The sequence below is a fragment of the Rhinoderma darwinii genome, chromosome 2 (assembly GCF_050947455.1).
Source record: "Rhinoderma darwinii isolate aRhiDar2 chromosome 2, aRhiDar2.hap1, whole genome shotgun sequence".
NCBI classification, from domain to species: Eukaryota; Metazoa; Chordata; class Amphibia; order Anura; family Rhinodermatidae; genus Rhinoderma; species Rhinoderma darwinii.
In genome coordinates, this window is record NC_134688.1 from 278,940,245 (window position 1) to 278,952,230 (window position 11,986).

General features: G+C 45.3%; 1 protein-coding gene and 1 non-coding gene across 2 annotated transcripts; both read right to left on the bottom strand.

Moving 5' to 3' along the window:
- Positions 1-1,478: 1,478 nt before the first annotated feature.
- PPP1R8 (protein phosphatase 1 regulatory subunit 8) lies at positions 1,479-10,384 on the bottom strand. Its single transcript, XM_075850549.1, has 7 exons — positions 10,279-10,384; positions 9,955-10,015; positions 7,448-7,601; positions 7,095-7,312; positions 4,479-4,623; positions 2,750-2,814; positions 1,479-2,665 (listed from the first exon to the last, which is right to left on the bottom strand). Exons 1-7 carry the CDS (start codon positions 10,326-10,328, stop codon positions 2,324-2,326), a joined length of 1,035 nt encoding a protein of 344 aa, XP_075706664.1. The 5' UTR covers positions 10,329-10,384; the 3' UTR covers positions 1,479-2,323.
- On the bottom strand, positions 8,116-8,270 carry LOC142747837 (small Cajal body-specific RNA 1). Its single transcript, XR_012882071.1, has one exon.
- Positions 10,385-11,986: the final 1,602 nt, after the last annotated feature.

The window sequence follows — 11,986 nt, forward strand, 5'->3', positions numbered from 1 at the left end:
AAATCAAGATTTATTTTCAAAACTTCAATTTTGTGTGCCGAATACTTATTTTGTATGTCATAGTCAGCAGTTTGTATTGGTGGAGGTCCGAGCACAGAGACCCCCACCAATCGCTAGAACTAAGCAGCTGAAGCACTCGTGTGAGCGCTCAGCTGCTTCGTGTCGGTTTGGCTTTTTCCGGAAATAAATGTATCGTGTACGGACTGAATAGAAAGTCTATGAGCCCGTACTCCGATACATCGGCTTTCTGGAAAAAGCCGAACAGACACTAAGCGGCTGAGCGCTCACACGAGCGCTTCAACTGCTTCGTTCTAGCGATTGGTGGGGGGTCTCAGTGCTCGAACCCCACCAATCCAAACTTCTGACATGTCAGAAGTTTGTCAAAACATTTAGCTACACTTTAAAGCTAAATTCAGACACAAAATACAGATTGCTTTGTCTGCTTTCATATCAATGTTGTTCATCAGTATTTTCTCCAATATTGCAGATCCTAACAATCTACAGCACATACAAATAATTTTTTTTTTTTCAGGCTCTTGACTGTCATGCGAAGAATATGGTATCCAATAGAGCATGATGCATAATGAAAAGTACAGAATTGGTGTAGAAAAACAAAATCTATAGAATAGGAGATTTAGCAAAACTGGTGCAAGGGAAAAGTGCACACGGCAACTAATCAAAGTACCTTTGAAAAATGAGGCAGAATCTGGTTGGTTGCCACTTTTCCTTTGCACCAGTTTTGATAAATATTCCCCATTGGCTTCATATTTGTGCCCTAGTCTATACAGAAACTATATGGAATCTAACTATGAAGGGGAGAAAAGGGCCTTTGGCCAAAGTTACATGGGTGTTTTATAACAGCGCAAACTTGCAGATAAAATTACTAGCGATCTCCTAATTTAGAACATATGTATAGCTACATAAGCTATGTTCCATCCAACGACTACTCACAATGGCCAAGTGCGGCTCCATGTCTTAAATTGATGGAGCTAGTTAAATATGTAACTAGGAGTTCATAGAATCAGAGGAGTTTTTGCATGTGTGTTAAATGGATTCTAAAGAAAAGGCTTAGGCTCTATTTACAATAGCATCAAGGCTTCACTTTAAAAAGAAACCATGATCGATATACCAAATACTGATTGAGCCCAATGACTATAATGGGGTTCATCGCTGTTCCAGTATTTTTGAGCGCAAGAATAGCACTGCAGACAGTTCTTTTCTTGCCGTTAGTTACCGGAAAGCCTGACAGAGCAAATAACACTAACATGAACAGAGCCTTACACTTAGTTTTTTTTTGGATTCAGGTTTAGATATAAAACAAATACCATAGAAAACTCTCGTGTGTGTGTGTGTGTGAACAGACACTTATACAGTATTTTGAGAAAACATACATGTACATAGTGGACACCCATTTTTGGGGATTTTACTGTGCATTTTTTTTCCAATTGAAAGGGTAAAAATACAACACAAAAAGGCCACATGCAGAGAACGTTGCAATAAAAAAAAAAACAAAAAAACACAAAAATAAAATAACACAACTCAATTCCCTAAAGGAATGCAAGTTGATAAAAAAAAAAATTGTGCAAACGGAGATTCACATTTTTCCATTCTGCACCAGCAAACATGTGGAAGACTAATATTTCAGTTAAAAAAGGGTGACCAAAAATGCCCTGTGTGATCCTCCACCTTGAGGGAGGGAGAGCAATGGCAAATTGCTCTACAAAATAAAAATACGTAATATCGTCTGGCAGTAAACATTTCACTCCTCAAAGAGAACGAGGTGCCATAATATATCATTTTCTTTGGGGAAATTAAAATAGGCTATTGTACAGACAATCAAATGAAAGACAACCATACCTGATTTAGAATGAAAGTATATCTAATTTTACAGATAGTTAAAACCACTTAACATATACAAAACTCGTAGCTGTACATATGCATGTGGGAGGGTATAGCCTATTGTCCAAAAAGGGGAAGACCAGTTCTTTCCGAGGTGAAATGGTGAGCTCTGTCCGTCCTCCATTCGCAGGGATTTTTTTTTTCCCATTCAAACTCTGCAGAGAAACTGTAGACATGATAGAGCGGAGGGCTTCTAGGCAGTGTAGATAGCACTCAGCAGTAGATTCATTACCGGGACATAGAGAGCATTTATATGAAGCCAGTTGTGTTCTTCAAAAAGATTCTTATCTAGAAAGTCCAGTTCATTTTATTACATAGCCCAAAATGCAGCCAGGGGCCAATAAAAGCCAGTTTCTGGGAAAGAAGTATAAAAGAACTTATCGCGGCTTTAGTTCCCCCGTACATAAAAGTTTGCATTTGTCTTTTAAATAAGAGGTGTGGGCTTTTTCCCAGGCCATGCTTCCTTTGCATACTTCTTTTTCTTGGGCTCATTAACCGTATCTGCCGTGAAACTGGTTGAAGTAGGCGCAGCAGTGATGGGGGCAGCGGTGGGTGTGGTTGGCGCAATATCCACTTCTGGTGCCAAGTTAGGAAAAGGCATGCCACCCATCAAAGCTGTACCATGGCCACCAGCTGTCTGTGCTCCTGATTCAGCATGAGTGGGAGGAAGACCTCCATACAAGCCTCCAGAAAACGGGAAGTTCTGCACACGACGCCCTACAGAGTCTTCTAAGCTTAGAGATCCAGACGTTTCCATTTTCTTTCTCTGTAGGAATAGAGACACGGATGAGTAAGGGAAATGTGAATCTAAAGAAGACGCATCAAATCTGACTAAATAATGTGAACTTACCTTCACTGGAACTACAGCTGTCTGCACCATGTTCCTGAAGCGACCAACTGAAGGGTCTACATCCTCTGTAAGAAAAAAAAAAAAAGTTGGTATTTAAATTGTATATATGTATACACAATTAGGAGTGACATCATATTTATTTTGGGTGTGAATGAGAGGCAATTTTTGCATTATAAACAAATCATTAGAAGATCCCCAATATCTATTCATAAATAAACCCATCTTTGTTTGCTTAAAATAGAGATCTACAGATTCAGGTGTAAGAAATGGTTTTATTTACCCCTTTATAAAGGCAGAACATACGGGAAATATTGGTAGAAATCACAATACTAAGATTCATGGCTCTAAACCAGGGGTCTCAAGCATGCGGCCCGCATGCGGACCCTGGGGCTGTCATCTGCGGCCCGCGGGACACAGAGCCGCTAGTATCGGCTCTGCTCCGAGACTCTGGAATTCCCTGACATCGCTGTCCACATATGAACAGCGATGTCTGGGGCTTCCCCAGAGCCGGAGTCCTGAGCAGAGCGCTGGTGTCGGCTCTGCTCCGGGACTCTGTGGAATTCCCTGACATCGCTGCCCATATATGGACAGTGTGTCAGGGTCTGGCCCAGAGCAGAGCGCTGGTGTCGGCTCTGCTCCTGGACTCTGTGGAATTCCCTGACATCGCTGTCCACATATGAACAGCGATGTCTGGGGCTTCCCCAGAGCCCCGAGCAGAGCGCTGGTGTCGGCTCTGCTCCGGGACTCTGTGGATTTCCCTGGCATCGCTGCCCATATATGGACAGTGTGTCAGGGTCTTCCCCAGAGCGGAGTCCCGGGAAGAGCGCTATTATCGGCTCTGCTCCGGGACTCTGGGGAAGCCTCCGACATCGCTGTCCATACATCGACAATGATGTCAGGGGCTTCCCCAGAGCAGGAGTCCCAGTGATGTCAGGAGCACAGCTGGAGTCCCAGGAAGAGCCTACAAGCGCTCTGCCGGGGACTCCAGCTCTGGGCAAGCCCCTGACATCACTGGGGCAGCCTCTACAGAGGGCACTGTGGCATTATCTACAAGTGGGTGTGTGACAGTATCTGAAGAGGACACTGCCATTATCTAGGGGTGTGGCCTTATCTACAGAGGGCACTGTGGCCTTATCTACAGAGGGCACTGTGGCCTTATCTACAGAGGGCACTGTGGCCTTATCTACAGAGGGCACTGTGGCCTTATCTAGGGGTGTGTTGCAGCATCCACAGAGGGCACTGCGGCAGCATCCACAGAGGGCACTGCGGCAGCATCCACAGAGGGCACTGCGGCAGCATCCACAGAGGGCACTGCGGCAGCATCCACAGAGGGCACTGCGGCAGCATCCACAGAGGGCACTGCGGCAGCATCCAGAGGGCACTATCTAAAAAGGGGCTGCCCAATCTTGACGTGTGCTAACTGAGCTGCCGGACTGCATTTAGCGACACTTAAACTGGACAGCTGGATTGCTGAAATAAGCACGTGGAGAAATATCTCAAATTTTAAACCTAGCGCTATTATTATAGTAATGTAGTATTATTATTCTAGTAATATAGTGTTATAGTAGTTCAAATAACAATAATTTTGTATTGTATCAAAACTGAAAGTAATGCGGCCCGTCAACTTCCCATTTTTTCTATATGCGGCCCACTTACCCGGCCGAGTTTGAGACCCCTGCTCTAAACGGTCCCCAGTAATGTTTAGAAGGCCTGACATGCATTTGTTCACCTGGATTAATAACTTCATCATCTTCACTAAAGGTTACTCTGTAATTACGCTTCTTTCTCCTAGATCTCTGGATGTCCAAATTGCCCTCTTCTATGGTTAGTGTGGATATTCTCTTGTTGTGAGCCGTGTTGAACTCTGTAAGATTCTGCAAAAGAGAAGACATTCAAATTTTAACACTGGCGATTTCATATCGGTCTATAAAACAGAACATGACATTTCACATTTGAAATAATTGTTCCATCTCATGTGTTTAGGTTGGACATGAACAAACTACAATACCCCGTAAATAGATCAAATACAGGCTTCAATATTAAACAGACTCTCCACCTAGATATTTAGAGAAGGCTGATCAAAGCCCCATGCACATGACTGTACATCTCGTCAATGATTGCCCTCCACAATTACGGACCCATTCATTTCTATTGACCACGAACACCTTCCCGTATATTTGCTGGTAGGTGTCCGGGTCGTAGAAATCCTCCGCAAAATACAGGACATGTCACATCCTTTGCCTTTGTATGGGAACACGGGCCGAAAATGTGGGTGGCTGTCCGCAGCCGCTCGTGCCCGCAATCGTGGTCCACGATTGCAGGCACGGCCGTGTGCATGAGGCCTAACCCCTTTAGGATGGACCCATTTTGAGCATCTTTTTTCAACGTTGGATTCAGAGAGAGGGGGGGGGGGGAGCCATTGCTCCTCACAAATCCGTTGTTGCAGTGCAGACGCTTCCGTTCCTCCCCTCCACTGTGTATGGACATAGCTGCAGCTATGATGTGGTTGTATACCCGCATGATCGCTGCAGCCAATCACTGGTCTCAGTGGGTATACGTCACTGGAGCGCTGAAGCCAGTGCTTGGCTGCAGTGACCATGTGGGTATACGGGCACGTCATCGCTACAGCAAAGTCAATAAACAACGGTGGAGAGGAACGGAGCTGGAACAACAGGGATCATTGAGGTAAGTAATGACTTTTTTTTTTGCATCCCTCCTACATTGCCCAATTTTGTAAATAACTAAAAAAAAAAAAACGTTAATCTTTTGCCACACACATTTTTTTCCATTTTCTTTGGTTTTTTCCTTTCCTTCTACACAAAAAAAAAATAAAAAAATAGCTCTAACTTAGAAAGTCGTATGCATCATGCAAAAATGTAATTTTGCTCTAGACATCAAAGCTCATTGAATGGGTTAAAAGGTCCCTCTGATCTTATTAAGATGTAATAAATTGGGGTCTGAATAACATGACGTGATTAGACAGTGTCAGGCCGGATTCACACGAGCGTGTACAATTTGCGCGCACAAAAAACGCAGCGTTTTGCGCGCGCAAAAGTTACTTAACAGCTCCATGTGTCAGCTGCGTATGATGCGTGCTTTTCGCGCAGCCGCCATCATTATGACACTGTTTGTATACAGAAAAGCATGTGGTGCTTCTGTGTGCTGCGCGTGATTTTCACGCACCCATTGACTTCAATGGGTGCATGATGCGCGAACAACGCACAAATATCGGACATGTCGTGAGTTTTACGCAGCGGACACACGCTGCGTGAAACTCACGGACAGTCTGCACGGCCCCATTGACTAACATAGGTCCGTGCGAGGCGTGTGAAAATCACAGACGTATATCACGTTCGTATGAATAAGGGTATGTGCACACACACTAATTACGTCCGTAATTGACAGACGTATTTCGGCCGCAAGTAGTGGACCGAACTCCGTGCAGGGAGCCGGGCTCCTAGCATCATACTTATGTACGATGCTAGGAGTCCCTGCCTCTCCGTGGAACTACTGTCCCGTACTGAAAACATGATTACAGTACGGGACAGTTGTCCTGCAGAGAGGCAGGGACTCCTAGCATCGTACATAAGTATGATGCTAGGAGCCCGGCTCCCTGCACTGTGTTCGGTCCGGGACTTGCGGCCGAAATACGTCCGTCAATTACGTGTGTGCACATACCCTCAGCCTTCAGACTGCGTAGGGACATACCCTATTGACAAGGAGAATAGTAACACCAAGTTGTCAATTTATTCATACATTTCCACAAGGAATAACAATGCAGACGCCTAAGAAAATAGAACAATGCTTGAGAATCTTATGTGGAAGACAAGCATTTACTAAAAGAGACATGTCAGGAGAGCTGAAAGGCGCTCTTTAAACCCATTTCTGTCACTTGATGTATTTATTACTTTGGAACAGCCTCACTTGAATATAGATCTAAACAAAACTAAAAATAGTTCTCAACTATAGGTTGGCCACTCTTTATTTTTCCTAAGTGTGCTGCAAACAGCACAAAAAGTCACTTAGTCATATAATGTTGTTAGAAGATCATTGCTGACGTTTTGAAGTGTATAGTCCTGCCTACTTGTTTATTCCAATCTTCTTCACTGCCTGTACGGCACACCAGACCCAACATGGCTGCTGACGGTGGGGCAGGTGACCAGACCATCAGTGGCCCACATTCAGTAAGACTAAGCATGGGCAGTGCTATGCCCCTTCATCAGCAGTCGTGTTGGGACCGGAGCTCTGTACGGTCCATAGCAGCTTCCAGCACCTTTGGAAATATATAAAGTGGCCAACCTCTTCAGGCAACAGCATCTGTCTATGTTAGGTAAAAGTTACTCACATCTAGTTCTGTCTCCTCCTCTGGAAGGCCCAAAAGACCTTTAAGCTCATCATCCTCCCCAGCTTTATCATCTCCTTTCAAAGCAGATGGAAGGGTTTGCGGTTTCTCACGAATTGTGTACATTCGTGTTGACGCACCAAACGAAACAGTGGAGTCAATTGGGATCTGTTGGGGCTTGTGGGGTTCCAGGCGTATATGTCCAAGGAAAGTCCCATGGGCTGGAATACAAAAAAAAGAGAAGCTACTTACTGGATAGTCATATAATAAAGTGATGGACATATTAGAAGCTCAACATATATTTAATCTAAATTAATGGATTTGGTAGAATATCCTCTTATTGTGTATGGACTTACTGCTGTTGAGATCTATGAGAAAGACTCTCTTCAAATGCTTGTGATACACTAGGGCTGAATGAACTCTGGAGCACGACTGATGGTCGATTGTGAAGTCGCACATATCTGGGTTCCTTCCAAACAAGTAGTATTTCTTCTCATCGATAATAAGTTTCTGCAGGAAATTTGAGAATTAAGAATGAAAATAAATCTCATACTAACCAGGTATACATTGTCATTGCAGCGATAGAGTTTCCTCCTTAGCAATTCAGTGTAGCTATAACGGAACACTAAGCCTGTGTATTCTAATCCCTACATAATCAGATCTGTTCTATTTTAAATACAGTGGTTTGGCATTTCGACGACAACATTTTTAAGTCAGTGTTCTGGCGTAGAGATTTCGCATATTGTTCAGAAGTTACAAAAATTGTGACCTGTAGACCGTTTCCCCAGCTCTTGACACTTTTTACACAAGTCAGTGGAGCTCAGTGAAAGGGACGTGGTCACTTACAGCGCAACGCATTTACTATAATCAAAAAACTGGCGTTATTAAAGCAGAAATCTACTCCAAATCCTGGTTTACGTAGAATTTATTCAATGATCGCCCAGACAGCCAAAGATGCGAAAAATTTATCAGGAGGCGTGCCTCTTAATAAATTTGTTGCATATTACTCCTATAAAAATAGGATATCTGTACAATAAGTTATAACCCAGAGCGTCGCTTGACACACACTGAGCTTAAATGCTTACGGCAGTTACTATAGCACTTCTAGGACCCAGATACCACAGATACACCCCGGAGGTGGAACCAGAGCGTAGATATATAGGTTAGTATCAAGTGCACTGCAAAAAAAAACATTGCTTATTTACCGTAAGAAAGGAAAATTTCTCAGCGTCACTAAAAAGAAATCAGTGGAAAAAAATATATATAACAGTGAAACCTCCCCAGAAGACTAGGGCCACCCCCCATGAAGAGCAGATTATTGTTGTGACCTATTTGCAATTACATTATGGACAAGTACAGAGGCCCCCTTTAAGACCAGCTCTCATTCTGACCGGGTAAAGACCGAATGCATCGCTTGCTTGGCCTTACGCTGTTCTGCTGTGTCACATGAAATGCAGTGTGGGACAGAAAGGCCGAAGAGAGGGCAGGAGGGAGCAGCAAAGCTTTGAACTCTTCTCTTGCTTTTTCCTTCCCAGCACCGCTTACTGGAGGATGGGAAGAAGTAGTCAAGCTCTGTGTGCAGCTGACATCACACGGAACATGAACAGAGCTCGGCCGCATGATAAGCGGCAGCACAGAGCCTGCCACTATTTGTTGAGGAAGCAAATAAACTAGCCATGCTGAGTAGTAAGAGGGGAGGCTATGCTGGAGACTGAGGTGCCAGGCAGCGACAGGTCTTTCTCTCGCCTTTGAAATAAACATGTACGCTCAGCCTAGAGCTTGCTTGTTTATGGGAAGGTTGGCAGAGATATCTGACATTTATACTTGTGTACGGCTAGCTTAATGCAGAATGTGATTGCATAAACATGGGGTCTGCTGGATTCCCCCAATGAGTCCATGATTCGGATGAGGACAAAAAAATAAGTGAACATAACCTAATCAGGAAATCCCTCTGTTGTGTTATGGTTCACATTTTATGATGTCTGCCAGAATGTTCTATTTACCTTTCTACAATCTACTGAATCTTATGATCTGACACTTCTAAGGTCCCATCGATGCTGAATTATAGGAATTTTAGCAGATTGCGCCAATATGTATATTGATAAAGGAATATCCTGTCAAATAACCTCTCAAACTCCTATTCTATGTGCTGGGCTTGTGTTCACCGGCAGACGCCAGGCAACGTAAAGGTCAAGCATTAACTTAAAAGGGGAATTCCATCTTTTAGCACGTCATCAGACAACACAGGCACAGCTTAGTGAGCTGGGGCTCCTGCCAATTCTCAAAAAAGCAGTGCCATGTAAAATTAATGGTGCCCTTACACAAGCACCGTGAAAGATTCCTAGCTTTGAAAGCATCACTACAGCAGGAGGTCAAAATTGGTGGGTCCCTACTTACCGGCTACCATCAATGTGATCTTGTGACCGGTCAACGACTGAATTCTGCTGCAAATCCCCTGAACACTGCTGTAAAGTGGCAGCATAAACAGCGGCAGCTATGGGCAGGTGCACCCTACAATAAGTGGCAGCATAAACAGCGGCAGCTATGGGCAGGTGCACCCTACAATAAGTGGCAGCATAAACAGCGGCAGCTATGGGCAGGTGCACCCTACAATAAGTGGCAGCATAAACAGCGGCAGCTATGGGCAGGTGCACCCTACAATAAGTGGCAGCATAAACAGCGGCAGCTATGGGCAGGTGCACCCTACAATAAGTGGCAGCATAAACAGCGGCAGCTATGGGCAGGTGCACCCTACAATAAGTGGCAGCATAAACAGCGGCAGGTATGGGCAGGTGCACCCTACAATAAGTGCCAGGTTCCTGGGAGGCCCCAATAAGGTGGCCCCAGTCTGCAATTTACTTACCTCTATGAGTTTGTCTCCTTTGACCACATCAAGATGAAGTCCTGGAGGAGGTTTCCCTGCCCTATGAAGAAAGATAAACATGCAGAATTAACTTCCCACCTACCCAGTAACAATGCACTTAAAAGGAGCCTGCACATGTCACCATCCCACTGGCTCCACCACAGTAGTAATGCAGCCTGCACACAACATGGCTCCAACTCAAGACCACACCTCCCCCCTGGATCTCATTTCTGGCGCCTTATAAGCAGCCCTGTGCCTCTGTATTACGCATTACTACATTGAACGCGATATCTAGCTGCTATTCTTCCCACTGCCCCGTCTCACCAGGTTGGACACTCAAATATGGGGTTGATAGAGTTCGGATTCGCCGCCATCTTTGCTCCCGCTCCTCCTCCTGAAACATTCTGGGTTAATACAAACACTACATCCGCTGTTACGTCTGCGCACGCGTGTTCGGGTTCCCTTGTCTGCCAACCAGCGGCACATTGCCAGCCATCTGCGTATACTTCCGGTGTCGCCAAGGGTGATAGGCATGTGTCGTACGAACCCACTTCTGACAATGCGTATAGCTACAGCGTGACAGTCCCCCGAAGGTAGAGGGAAATAAGAGCTGCCCCTTCTCCTCATTGAAATATACATGAAGGCTCACACGTTTATAGGGGTCGGGAAAGATAGCTCTGGCGGACTCAATGCAACCAAGTAATACGTGGTCGCCCAGTGTGAAAAGAGCAGCCGCACAGGTTCCCCCAGAGATAAGAGTGCTTTCACACGTGCTGAATGTCACGTTATTTTTGCCGCGCAGCGAATTATCACTCGGAACCTTGTTCGTTTTACTGCAAAGTTCTCTCAACTTGTTTCACCTGTAGAAGCTGTGCAGCAAAAAAATGACACCACAAACCGCAGTAAAACGTGCACGGTTTTGGCAAGCATCCGGTAAAAAAAACCCGTGCCATTTGGCAGGGGCATAGCTAAAGGCTCATGGGCCCACAAACTGGCCGACGGACCGCAGCTTCCTCCTAAGTGACCCAACGATGCAGCACTAGCAGCCAGGGGCGTCACTAAGGTCTTGAAACGCAAGGGGAAATAGCCCCAATGCATATGTGTCCCCCCCAAAAAAAATTGGGTATGTGTATATAGGAGACAGCATATCTATAGCACTACAACCCTATAGCTATGGATAGGATTAGATACAGTGGCTCAGCAGACAGTATCACAAGGGTGGCCAACCTCCACTTCATAAATTTCTGGACAACTCAGCTAAAATTCACGGACAGACCAAAATGTTTACGGACACATTACAAAATCGTTGCCTGTGCAGCGTGCTAGGAGTGACTCACCGATCACAGCTCCGCTTGTAGCTTTCCCCGCTAACTCAGGTGATGTTTTCTCTGATTAGAGTCGATCGCTTTCTCTTTTTTTCTCAATCCGGCCCAGAGCACCGTGACGATTTATTCCAGCCACGACTCATCTCTGCAGAATGTGACACAAAGACATGTTGGTTTCTCGCTTTTCCAGCACCTTCCACACCTATACCCCATGCTATAAACAAACTCGTAATCCAGATGGTAATAATGATCCCTCAGAGACAATAAAAGTGCCCCATTAGCAACCGTGCCCCCTGCAGATAACACCACACACAGCCTCCTTGTAGATAGCCACACAGCTCCCCCTTGTAGATAGCCACACAGCTCCCCCTTGTACATAGCCACACAGCTCCCCCTTGTAGATAGCCACACAGCTCCCCCTTGTAGATAGCCACACAGCTCCCCTTTGTAGAAAGCCACACAGCTCCCCCTTGTAGAAAGCCACACAGCTCCCCCTTGTAGATACCCACACAGCTCCCCCTTGTAGATAGCCACACAGCCTCTCCTTGTAGATAGCCACATAGCCCCATTGTAGATAGCCACACAGCCCCCTTGTAGATAGCCACACAGCCTCTCCTTGTAGATAGCCACACAGCCCCCTTGTAGATAGCCACACAGCTCCCCCTTGTAGATAGCCACACAGCTCCCCCTTGTAGAAAGCCACACAG

Excerpts from the sequence above, each read along its gene's own strand:
- PPP1R8 (XM_075850549.1), bottom strand. The coding sequence starts at position 10,328 with ATGGCGGCGAATCCGAACTCTATCAACCCCATATTTGAGTGTCCAACC. Across the intron at positions 2,815-4,478 it reads TGATGAAGTTATTAATCCAG|AGGATGTAGACCCTTCAGTT; the intron begins GTGAACAAATGC and ends TTTTTCTTACAG. Across the intron at positions 2,666-2,749 it reads CAGCTGTAGTTCCAGTGAAG|AGAAAGAAAATGGAAACGTC; the intron begins GTAAGTTCACAT and ends CTATTCCTACAG.